This window comes from Anopheles maculipalpis, chromosome 2RL, assembly GCF_943734695.1.
Source record: "Anopheles maculipalpis chromosome 2RL, idAnoMacuDA_375_x, whole genome shotgun sequence".
In the NCBI taxonomy this organism is placed as follows: domain Eukaryota; kingdom Metazoa; phylum Arthropoda; class Insecta; order Diptera; family Culicidae; genus Anopheles; species Anopheles maculipalpis.
This window is the reverse complement of record NC_064871.1, coordinates 33,330,142-33,342,747: the sequence shown is the minus strand read 5'-3', so window position 1 is coordinate 33,342,747 and position 12,606 is coordinate 33,330,142. Positions and strand designations below refer to the sequence as shown.

General features: G+C 38.2%; 3 protein-coding genes across 16 annotated transcripts in view; 2 read left to right on the top strand and 1 right to left on the bottom strand.

Moving 5' to 3' along the window:
- The window catches only part of LOC126557211 (protein groucho-like), a 345,364-nt gene that overhangs the window by 198,880 nt on the left and 133,878 nt on the right, over positions 1 to 12,606 (top strand). The window lies entirely within an intron of this gene.
- LOC126559499 (Krueppel-like factor 11) lies at positions 1,350 to 2,264 on the top strand. The gene has a single exon (XM_050215667.1). The coding sequence runs from the start codon at positions 1,374 to 1,376 to the stop codon at positions 2,262 to 2,264; it is 891 nt and encodes a 296-aa protein (XP_050071624.1). The 5' UTR covers positions 1,350 to 1,373.
- LOC126559298 (AP-1 complex subunit sigma-2) lies at positions 4,157 to 12,474 on the bottom strand. Of its 3 annotated transcripts, none has more exons than XM_050215431.1 (5): positions 12,368 to 12,474; positions 11,949 to 12,127; positions 11,774 to 11,882; positions 11,553 to 11,690; positions 4,157 to 4,268 (listed from the first exon to the last, which is right to left on the bottom strand). In XM_050215431.1, the coding sequence occupies exons 1-5, from the start codon at positions 12,368 to 12,370 to the stop codon at positions 4,224 to 4,226; spliced, it is 474 nt and encodes a 157-aa protein (XP_050071388.1). In that variant the 5' UTR covers positions 12,371 to 12,474; the 3' UTR covers positions 4,157 to 4,223. The 3 variants fall into 3 exon arrangements, with proteins under 3 accessions (XP_050071388.1, XP_050071389.1, XP_050071390.1); XM_050215432.1 differs by lacking the exon at positions 4,157 to 4,268 and adding an exon at positions 6,889 to 6,940; XM_050215433.1 differs by lacking the exon at positions 4,157 to 4,268 and adding an exon at positions 9,284 to 9,333.

Sequence of the window (12,606 nt, the reverse complement as noted above, 5' to 3'; positions counted from 1 at the left end):
CGTGGAAAATCGACGATAACTCGGTCATTCATGCTCCGATCTTGGCATGCGGCATATCGTAGGATGAGTCTTTTTGCCGCGCACCTTTTTGTAGAACACCTTAACCCGATCCCTCCACCCCCTGCCGAGTAATTGAGGAAAAACACCAGCATTCCCGTGAAAAATCATCATCGTGCTCCAGTCATCGTATCCTTTCGGCTTTGTTTCTTCAGTATATCTGCACCGCCGAACAGCTCCGCTAGCTGGTGGATCGTTCTCGTCGTACGCCAAAGATAGTCCTTAGTATCCGCCTTTCGTAAAAGACGAGTGTTTTAGAGTCCTTCGTTAGCATTGTTCAGCACTCGTACCCGTAGAGGACTACCAGAGGTATCGTGGTGCGGTACAACATGCATTTCGTGTGTTGCTGTCAGTCAGTCAGTCTACAATCAGTCTGAGTTTTCTTCTAGTTACAGCAAAACTCTAGATGTTATAATTAGCAGCTTAACAGCAGACCTGCAGCAATTATTTCAATACGATCGCTAAATAACATTTATTTCACGCTATATTAAAAAACAGACAAACCCCTTCTGAGCAGATAGTATCGGAACCGAATCAAAAGGAATGAAAGAGAAGCGAAACGAGAACTAGAAAGAGTGCTCTCCAGGGACCTATCGTTAGCGATGACCATGTTGTCCATCAAGACAGATAAAACGACCCCCGGAGGACATCTGGTTTTTCTGTCTGACACGAATCGTGCGTCTTGTTGGAAGCTGATTGATGAGAAATCTATCTTATCACAACAGCAACAAAAAGCCTGGCAAGTCTAGTGAGAACTGTTTGCTAAACAGCTATTTGCTGATAAATAACCAATCGTTTCATGATGCACCGCAGCCGCAGCACTTCATTCATGATTCGGTTATTAGTACCAAGATCTCATCCATGCATGCATCATTTGGATGCAACTTGTTGGTAAAAATCTGTCATTTGACACTAATGCGTTCGCCGCTGCCTAACGGTTGCGAACTTACTTTCTCCGTATCTCAACGTCACATAGCCAGATGGCTTGCTCGAGCCGAACAGCGTCGCCGTCAACAATCGTTGGCCATCAGAAAAATGCCAGAACTGTCTACATGGACCGGGGAACATGTCTCGGGATACGATGCTGTCACTTTTATCTCATTTAGCAGCAAACACACACTCCGCGGTCCGAGACTGGCGATGATCCCGGGGAAATCCGTCAGTAGGCTTATGCCGGTGCTTGCGACGATATCAGTCCCATTGCTTTGCGCCGTATCATCTTTCACGAGGAGCTCGTGGAACAGTGACCAGTTCGTAGTCGGTACGAAACTCAGTTAGTCCCAACGATCGACATCGATCGGATCGAGTGATCAGCCATGGATTTAGGCAGCTTTGAACAGTCTTCAGATGACTTTTTGGCGAACGGATTCTATCACCTGTACACCGAGCTGCAGGACGATAGGGACATCGCATTGGCATTGTCCGAACTGACGTGTCCCGCACTAGAAGCTACGGAATACCGTGGAGAGGATCAAGCGTGTCCAGTACCAATAGACTCAACAGCATCAACGAACACCCGAGAACTTATACACTCTCTCGACGATGCAGGAGACCTCGAGCTGGAACTGAACGTGGAGGACTTCATTTTGGAATACAACTGCGTTAACTTTAGTCAGCTGTGGGAGAACGAGTTACGATTGCCAGAAAACACTTACCTGTGTGACGATTCCTGTGAAGCGTTCATACGACAGTCGAACCCTACGGAAAGGGCCACCATAAGTGCTAACAAATTGTCACCCAACGCACCGGAAGTATCACAAACGGTTCCAGCAACTGTTCAAAGTGTCCACAGACCGAGTGACTCATCCGAACCTGACTCATCCGGAACGTTTGTCTGTCCGTTTGAAAGCTGTCGCAAGGTGTACGCAAAGCCGGTACATCTCAAAGCACATCTGCGACGGCATGTGGGCGATAAACCGTACCACTGCAAGTGGCCTGGCTGTCAGTGGAGATTTTCACGCTCGGACGAACTGTCACGCCACTTCCGGTCACACTCGGGTGTAAAGCCGTACCGGTGTGAGTACTGTCCGAAATGTTTCTCCCGCTCGGACCATCTGGCTAAGCATCGGAAGGTGCACGAACGGAAGATGAGTGGGGCATCTGTTTCGGTGGAGAAATTGAAAGGATCCGATGCCATAGTTTGTGCGGCACCGACAAGGGGACGGCCTGGTCGGAAGCCCAAACAGACAGTGACGAAGCGATCGTAAACGTACAAATGGTTAGTTGGTAGGACGGGACGAGTACATGATCTTCGATAGGATCAAGTCCATGGTGTTTGACTGCAATTGGTGTATTTAGTAGTTCTGTAGATAAACAGTATACAGTTTCCTGATGGCAAAAATTATGATAAATAGTAATAAAAAAAATTATACATCTTTCTCAAATTTTCTAATGTTGATCGACGATTTTTCTACACTGCCTGCTGGCAATCATCTAGATGATTTTCCGACTCTGTTGGAAATAGCCACAGAATATATCGATAAAAGGCCGAGCACTAAAGATTTTTCACAGATTTTCTGCTGAAAGACGATGGGTTAGATGGCGGTCTTCAGTCTTCAGTCTTCAGTCTTCAGTCTTCAGTGGCGGAAAACCCTATTGGGTGGGTTGGCGTCCGCCAGTGATCCTCGCCGGACAGGGAAGCTTTGCAGGCTAGAGAATTCCTCTAGTTTTAGTATGATCAACCCAAAAATAATAAAAATGAGCATAACGATCAGCGACAAAGTAAATAACCAAATCCTAGTATCATCGTCTTTAGTTTCATTACTATAAAAAAAAAATACTACCAATCGCTCCCAGCAGGAAATTAGTGCAATAAAACCAAAACTAGAAGACATGGCAAAAAGTAATGTTGTATTAAGTGGCATAATAAAACATAAATTTAAAACATTTCATAAACAAACATTTAATACCAACATTTTAATGTAATAATTTTAAAAATCGTTTTTCGAACTTCTTTTGCATCGCGCCAAGCAGTTGGCATGGCTTCACCTAGTTTGGTTGCCGAAAAAAGCCACTAGATGAATAAGTATCTCTTTCAGCATTTAGTATATTCAATAAGACATTCGAGTATACCTCATCTTCAAGCTGTTAACGTACATAATGATAACCATGATGACACACTTTAGTAGGAAGCATTGGCTGTTCCTTGTTGTCATTAAAAAAAGGATTGCCAAAGATTTGCAGGCCATCTTCTAGAACAATGGGCAGACAAGAGAGTACACACCTTCAACAATCAGCGCTTTCATATCCATATTTATAGAACCACATATATTCTCAATCTACAAACCCCTTCATATGCAGTAAATAGCATCTAAGTAATAGATTGTACGTTCTACTCTATCTTCTAATTTTATTAGAAATCGCATGTTCTTGTTGTCGATAAGTATATCCTGGAATAAGATCTCACTATTACGTTAAACTAAACATCTTTATCAACGAGAATAGGTCTACCACTATATAAATGCTACTGCTGTATGTAGGTCGTTTATCGTCGATCAATCGTTTCCTCATCCTGATGCATTTCTCTGCACAAGCTACCTAGTAATGATTTGATTCAGCATGGTAATGGGAAAATGCTCGCCCTCCAACATTCCTTCCAATGCGAGGATCAAGTAATGTGCCGTTGGAAATGTTGACGAATTATCTTACACACTCAAGCAGGTCTTAAGTACAGAATGATGAATGAGGTGGATAGAGCACAATAAATCGCTCGACCCGAACTGCATCCTCTTCCACTCTCGGATCAATCCTACCGAAGAAAGCTCTTTTTGGGTAGCGCAGCGTCATAGTACGGTGTCTGATGAAAATGTATCGTATCGTGTGAATTTTGTTTGCATATTATATGCGAATTTTTACAATAAACTTAATTGCACGTAGGTTAATTAAAATACTCAAAAAATGATATGTTGAGAACTTCCAAACCTTTTTTCCGGATTTTTTTTTTTTTTGGTAAAGGAAAGGAATTTTAAATGCGTAGTGATGAAATTGAAAACGGAAAAATCGAAAATACTAAATGAAATTAATAATACTCTGAAACAAGTAGCAGACAGAAGGAAAGAGTTTTGTACAACAAACAAAACTGCCAACTATTACTACGTAAATCATAATTCGTTGCGAGCTTTGGCTAGCGAAAGGATACGTCTCGTTCCACCGACACCGGCCGCCATCTATCCGAGCCCATGATCCTCGAAGAATCCTTGTGGCGTTTCGTCCTACGAAGAAGACAGTACGAATGAATTAATTTTCCTCGGTTCAAACTCGTTTCAATGCTCCTTTGCAAACAAACTCCTTGGTTTGCCACGACGAACAGTAAAAAAAATTGGTTTATCGAGTGTTTCTATTTCACTTTTTTTATAATTGTTTCATATTTGGCTTCGTTTCATTGAGTTTAACAAGGTAGAGCTGTTTTTTTTTTATTAATCGAGTACGGAAAGAGAGCGAAAAGCAATGTAGTAACAAAACATTTGAAAAAGAGAGCGCAAACAAATGGCGGCAACGTTAGTTTATTGAAATGTATAAAACAAAACGTAAAATTAGTCAAACAAACAGTAGTTGAGTATTATTTTAAGATGCAAATGAAAAGAACAACTAACGCTTACTAAACCCCAGTCCTGTGCTAGACAAGTGCAAACATACTAAATCATTCAAAAACAGCTACTAAAAGATAGTGCAAAAGAGAAACTATAAAGACGGACTTAAAGTCCTTAAATATCCTTAATTCATTAGAAAAAATGTAAGTAAATCATAACAGTGCTGTAGTCAAACATCTCCTTTTTAGCAGGGATCAAATTTTTGCGATACACTGACACACCAATACCTATAGTCCCAATCCATAATTTCAATAATAATGCTTTTTACTATAAAACATTATTACACATCATTTTTTTCTGTTTATTCTTTTTCAAATTAAAAAATCATGCTTTTTAAGTAAGATTTTTATCCAAATTTTTTTCCATAACTGCATTTGTCAAATCATCATGTCGAATTCCTGCATGTAATTTATCATGAAGAAGAGACCGATTTCTTCAAAAAAAAAAAATAATAAAACCCAGTTATAACGAAGAACAACAAATAACAATTAATTTAACAATTTTAAAATAATATATAAAATTTATCTAACACAAGCGGTGTTGACAATACGGCACTGGAAAGTCATAATTAATTGTAAATAAATAAATAAAAAATTAAAAATAATATATATTGAAGGAAAAATAAAAATTAAAATATCACCGTTAATTCAATAAACAATAATTGTGTGAGAACACGGCAGGACATATTGCAGGATGTGACATGCAATGTTGAAATTTTACCCTCAAAACCTGTGCCAAATATGTACTACAATAATAGAAAAATTGAAGTACTGCTTGTCATAATGTTAAAATAAATCTAAATGAAATGAGTTACTTCCAAAAATTTAATTGCAGCTATAGAAAGTGGTATCAGTGTATCTAGCTTTCGGTAAGATTGTTGCAATAAACGAGAGAAGGACTGAACGGAACAAAACAAATGCAAGTGTTAGTGAGAGTTTGCATTTTTTGCTTAGTACATGACGAAAACATGTTGCATTCGTGCATCCGGCAACCTCAGAGTAACAAATAAAAACAAAACACATAAACAAGCAGAAGGACACGGTCAGAGGACAAACACAAACAGGCAAACAAACACACATACACACATCTACGTACCTTGTTCGGAGGGTAAGAAGAATGGAGCTTGACTTTTGGTTCGCTTTTGGATTTGCTTTGTACCGAGAACCGGTTGCGATTAGAGAGAAAAAAAACTCGAAGGGATGATGATTTTATGAGCGATGGGAAAATAGGACAGCGGAAGTACGAATTTGCGAATATGAGATAGTAGGTGTGTCCTTTTTGGACAGCAAAATATGTGTGTTATTAGATGATACATTAAATGGATTTGAAATGATGCAAACTACACTGGAGAACATTTGATGAGAGTGTGTTTGCTTGAATACGACGACAACATTCAAAGAAATAAGTTTGATAGTAAAATTCCTCACTATTAATGCATTCCAAGGGTTTGTTCTAAGTGTTTTAGTAAAGCATTAATACAAGGATTTAAAACGGTAAAATATAATCGACATTGTTTCACCAAAAATTGGACTTTCGATGGTAAAGAAAACAAACAAAAAAACAGCCGCATAAAGCTTGGTGCATTTGCTATTTTAGGGTAAGTGCATATGGATTCGCTAATCATGCCTAGAGCATTTAGAGGGGAAAAAACGGAATACGACTGTGCTTTGAAACTTCCTGCACGTACGCTACAGTTAGTTTGGGTTATGATAAATGTAGACTAATTTTAAACATTTGTTACGTAAAAGGGGAAATATTTATACTACTCTGTAAGGGAATGTTCAAAATTGAGTAGAAGATATATAACATTCCACCTTTATTCATAATCAGCGATTGTCATTACTGTTTGTGGAATAAAAAAGAAACTACTGTATTGTACAACCCACGATGTCTCGTTGCTTTCTATAGAGAGCGACCGGTATAAGGGTACAAGCTTTAATAGTTTATTGTATCCAAAAATATGTCTGAAAACTTTGTTCGATGCTTTCCGTAAAAGGAATTGCCAAGAAAAGGCTTAGACACCCTTCAGTTTGTGTATAACTTGAAACCCTTCCCATGTCTTTCTACCACCTAACGATTATGTTTTATTCATCTATCACTACTGGCTTGTTGTACAGGTGGTGTCACATTTCGCGTGTCCTTTTACCAAACTAAAAGCCCAGAAACTAGATTGGATAGGGAATAGGAAGAATGGTAGAGAAAGTAGAGAAACACAAGAGGGATGGTATCGCTGGATCAAGGCTTTTTGTTCAGAGCAGTCCAATATCTCTTAAGGCACCGTCCGCCGCTTCATCCTGGACAAAAGGAAAATAACAATATACAAGGGAGGTTTTGTTGGTCTATTTTCGTGTGCACTAATAGGTAGGATGAAACGATTGATAGATTTTAAAATGGACCATTTAAACCGATCGGAAAATCGGTAAACCCGATTGACAAATGGACAGAAAGATTGTGGTAGAAGGATTGAGTAGTAGAGTGTGTCAGCAATCTGAACCACGTAATTACTACGGCGATAGTATTTGCCCCCATTGTTTTTTTTTTTTTTCGTTTATGCATAATATTTACATAGCGAAGTAGTGTGTAAGCGCTGCCTGCCATCGTCAGTTTTTGTTGGGTGGTAATGCTTGGACCGATGAGCTTTATGTTTAAGAAACTCGATGTGTTGTAAAGTAGTGCCACGCCGGATACTTGGTCGATGGGTTGGAGTGTGGTTTCTAAGTGGTTTCCTTTCGGCACCATTACTTGCTACATACATGCAGATCTAACGGTGGCTAATAATAAACAGTTTTTGTTAGACTTTAATATATACACGCAACAAAAACGAGAAGAAACAAAAATCCATCCAAACCTGTAGGTGGCCATGTAGTGGCTTTGTTTAGCGAGATAATTTTGTTGGCCGAAAGAATATTTTTAATTATAAAATAAAAACCATAAAACTATTATACAAAAACTTCAGCAAATAATGATCGACTATAATTTAGGATTAGATGGAGTCATGCTAAATCTACTTTAAAACAACTCTACTAGAAGCTAATGCGGCTCTAAAAGTTAGTGGAAACGTACAAAACGTTCATTATCAATTAAAGGGAAATAAAGTACTGAGCAGCACACGAAAAACGAAAAGAAACTTACAAAACAGTAAGAGTAACATTTAACAGTAAAAAAAAATGAGAAAATTGGTTCAAACTTTACAGAACGACAACAACAGCAGAAGAAGAAGAAGAGAAACATTTTTTTCCATTTTTGCCAAAGTGAAGAACGTCAAGGAAGAACAGAATGTAAAACGTAATAAAATAAGGGCAGAAGGTTGTGTTGTGTTGGGTGGTGTATATTTTGGGCATATTTCTTTTGGGAACATATTCCTAAGTAAAAAGTAATGTTTTGTTACATGTGTTGTGTTATGTCGTGGGGTTTTTGTTGTTTTCGTTCCTATCTTTGTGTTGTTTCAGTTTTTAAACTATTATTTGTAATAGATGTTGGTGTTTGCAATTTCTTCTAAAGCATTACCGAAATATTTTTACTGCCAAATAGTTGTCACTAAGCGTGTGATAAAGATTAAATTAATTTGCTGCTGTTATTAAGATGCCCTAATCAGCAGTATGTATTTTTTTTAATGTTTTGCTTAAGGTATAAATTGTTAAGTCATGATTATATATGTTTCATGCTAAAAATGGCCAAACTTTTTTTTCCATCGGACGTCGGATTGAATCAGAAACGTACTTATTCAAGAAAAACTCTTACAAAAAGAAATCCTCTCACTTGCAGTAACCGAACAAGATCCAAATGTGAACAAGTTGTGTCTTAGATTTTAATGATTTGCGTTGTAGTGTCTTTAATCGCGCAGACGGCAAATGATGGTAGACGAAAAACAAAACTAAACCGAAGTGTGACGGTGTTCGAAGCGGGTTTGAATTTAGTACAATAGAAAATAATCTTCATCATCTAAGACCTGTAACAGAAGGTGATTATTTTAGTGTAGTAAATAGAGCGAATTGCCATGATCCCAAATCCAACCAACATAAACGATAAACGATGGTTCAGTGGATAGATGATAGCGGAGCGAATGTAATATGATGCGCTGCATCCAAGCACCAGAGGAGAACCTGAGCCCAACCAATCTTTTGTAATGCCAGGGCAATGCAAAATTGTCTGACTCTTTTCTGCATATTTTGCAAAATTACTACTAATTTGAAGAAGAGAATGGACGAAAGCTAATTAAACTCTAGTAAAAGAACATTCCTCAATAACAACAAAGAACGTTTAAACTTGATCAAAAAAAAAAAAGTATGTAGAGAAATGGTAAGAATGAAAAGTAATTTGACAGTAAACGAGAACGAACAATTTAAATGTGTAACGAAACAAGGCACATTGGAATAATCCTAACCATTGGCATATTTACAGCATAGATGAAGAAGGTGCGCTCATTTCTGTTTCAGCCCAGCCACTGACGATTGCCACCATACTATCTGTGCCTGTCGTTGAACAAGCCAAAGCGAAGAACAAAGCCACATTATTTGCCAACTAGTTGAACTATTTGCCTGCTTGTGTTGAACCGATTGGACGCGAACTGTAGTAGCAGAGCAGGGTAAATCAATCGTGTAAACAAAACCGCTTAATTATTCTTGTTTAATGTGCATTTATGCAGTTTTTTTTTCTTTTGAATTCATTAGCACTCCAGTTCCTTTTGCTGCCACGGGTACATAAGTTGTGCGGGAAGGAAACGGAAGAAGAAGAAGAAGAAAACACAAAAAGACAAATAAATAGAAGCTAATTGCAGCACACACATCTCGGCGCATAGAATGAGAGATTTGCGGATTGTGTGTAAGTTTTAGTTGATAAATATTTTATCGAGCCAACAAAGCTATGCTACGTTTTAGCGTAAAGGATAAACGGATACAACTGTCTAACGTTACTAGAGCTAGAAAACGATTGCTAGCAACTAGAATAGCAAAAAGCAGTTGACATTCAATTTGAACAAAAATGAATCGAAATAAGATAATAACATAAATATTGTTCAATACTACCTACAGCGGTGGTAATGGGGCCAATTTATCAGTTAAGATTTTCGTTCAAATCCTATCAAACGAATGGTGTCCCAATTTATGGTGATATAGGATTCAATTCGATAGCAAAGGCCGATCAAATTGTGTCACATATTGTAGGTGGTGGTGTTGCAGTTCTCGTTCACATTTAGTTTCCAATTTACATTTTTATCACAGCAAAAAAACAGCATAAATACGTAGGACGAAAAAGTGAAAGAAAAATAGAGAAAGAAAGAGAGAGAGAGAGAGAGAGAGAGAGAGAGAGAGAAAATTGAAGGATGAAGAGGTGAAAAACATATGAAAATCGCAAATGGTTTTGGTTGTTTCCGATAATCGTCAAAAGCCAACCATACCGGTCAAAGTGGTTGCAAACGAAGCAGCTGGATAAGCAAACTTATCAATAACATGGATTTATTGCAAGAAATTCATAGGTAAACCTTTGCACAACATAACAGAGCATGCTCCTTCCTCAATCGAAAAGCAATCAAAACAGAATAATATAGAATTCGAATACGTGAACTGATGGCATTAAAGATCTGACAGCCAAAATACAAAAAAAAAAAACAATGAAATAGGACATTGATAGAGACGACGGACGGACGGACATGTTATCTAGCCATTCTAAAAAAACTACAGGCAAAGTCTAAGCTACCCACCCGATAATGGTATTAGTAACGCATTCGCATACATGCTGAATTTCTGGCTTTTATAGTTCAAGAAGACATAAAACAAGACACTACGACACTAGAGCATACATGATACTAAAAGGACGGACTAAGACAGTAAGTATGTAAGAGGATGTTCTTTTTTGTTTGTTTTACAATTACAGCAGAGCACAGTTCCAGTACGATCTAACAGAAATGTTAAACATTAGGATGCTGTTATTGTTGTGGCTATATTACTTAAACGCTAAACGCTTAGTTTAATTTAAGTACTACACTTTTCATGCCATTTTAACCAAGAGGGAACAAGGCGGTCATTCTATAGACGAGTTACGTTAAACTGTTCTTTAATTTTTCTTACGGAATGATGTAATTATTGAATCACTGATCACTTTCATTGATCACTTTCATTGATCATTGATTGATCACTTTCGATCTACCAACAAAACACCATACCTAACGAATATGTGCTTGTGTATCCTGCGTAATCATCGCTAATAGACTCAACAAATATAGATATAATTATGAAAACAATTTTAACAAAAAAAAAAATACAGCACAACTAAGCAAAAATATAAAATAAAATTGGACAATTTTTGGCTTCGAACAATGATAACGAACATTTGGTAGTGGAATGTATTCGAACCAAACAGCTCAATTCAAACATCACCTAACTTTACTGTAATATGGTGTATAATTGATTTAAAAATTATAATAAAATAACAAACACAAGAATACAAACTTGTTAAAAGCACGTAGATGAACAACAAAACAAACTTTAACTAACAAATTCTCTGCTCCACCTTAACCGACAAACGAAATGGTCGAGCGAAATTACAACATTTTGGTATGAGTCGGCAATAATAAAAAGCGAAAATATTGCGATAAACGGAAAAGCATATTTAACGCAACGCCAGGACAACGTTATTTGACACGTTGTTGCTGACGGTGAGCGATGAGCGAGCGGTAAAAAGGAGCCGAATATAGCGTGATTGTTTCTGGATAGTTAAATGAGAATGTAATTTAAAAAAGAAAACACCACTGCTTAAGGCATTGGTTGTTTGGGGTGTGTCTGTGGTGTTGCAGTAGCTTCTGTAACATGGATGGTGGCAAGAGTCTCGTCTTTGATGACATCGTTTTGCAAATGGGGTTTCTCGCTTACTGTGAGCTTATATATCGTAAGAATCATCGGGTGTACTGACCTCTTGTAGCACATCTTGAGCCGCTATTGCCTTGAGGACATTCTTTTTGGACGTTTCCTGTATTTCGCCTCCCACGAGCAGCTCGTCCAGTATGAAGTAGGCCTTCTCGAAGTTGAATATGATGTCAAGCTCACAGACCTGCAAAACCCGAGATAGACATTTTTATAGTGTGTTGCCTACGGTTCAATCCAAGCATCAATCGAGCACTGCTCGTTACTTACACTGCCGAAGTACTTGTCCAACAGTTCCACGTATCTGTGTATAACTTCCAGCGTTAGCAGCTCATTGTCATTCTGCTCGATAGCACAGCAAAAGTACAAGCTAGCGTATCTGTAGAAATGGGAGGGATTTACGATTACATCTACGTCCATTTTCCTCACAATAATGGTTGCCTACCTTTTGTAAACAATGGTGCAGTCTTTCCACTCCAAGAACGAACACATCTTGGGCTTACGGGAGAGGATTGTTGTGATCAGTTCGCGGGTGATCTTCTTCTTCACCTTGTCCGAGTGAGCAACGTACCATTTCTGTAGTCTCAGTTTGCCTTGTCGGCTGAACAGGAGCATAAACTGCAACTACAAGTTAAAAAAAAGCAGGGAGGTTGTAAAAGTGTGTTAGCTTTTGATAACGCGCTTTGTCGCTGAATTGCTACACAGTTTGCACGACACATCCAACATATCAACTGATGACGTCATGAAACCGGGACGGATTTAATTTGTACAGCGTGCCCGTACTCTCTGCGACGGGACATATTCGCTGCGATTCATACATCGGTTATTATTGATAATTAGTTGCATATCACGAAATACACGTACCATTATGTTCTACCCTAAGGAGATCACACTTTTCTTTTAAAACAAGCAACAATATGCACCCTGGAACTGGAACGAGGAAAATAATATATGTTGCTGTCAAACGGGTGCCAATGACAGCTTTATACAAAAAGTGCCAGTGGTGGCGAAGTGAATTTCGTACCAAAATAACATTGTTTTCATTTGCTCATTTCAACAATTTAGAATCGAATTTACATAATGTTTTTAATGCCTTTTGGTCA

Coding starts and splice junctions, on each gene's coding strand:
- LOC126559499 (XM_050215667.1), top strand. CDS start 1,374: ATGGATTTAGGCAGCTTTGAACAGTCTTCAGATGACTTTTTGGCGAAC.
- LOC126559298 (XM_050215431.1), bottom strand. Junction 11,883..11,948: donor TGCACCATTGTTTACAAAAG/GTAGGCAACCAT, acceptor CCATTTCTACAG/ATACGCTAGCTTGTACTTTT. Junction 4,269..11,552: donor CTCAAGATGTGCTACAAGAG/GTCAGTACACCC, acceptor TCTTCTTCGTAG/GACGAAACGCCACAAGGATT.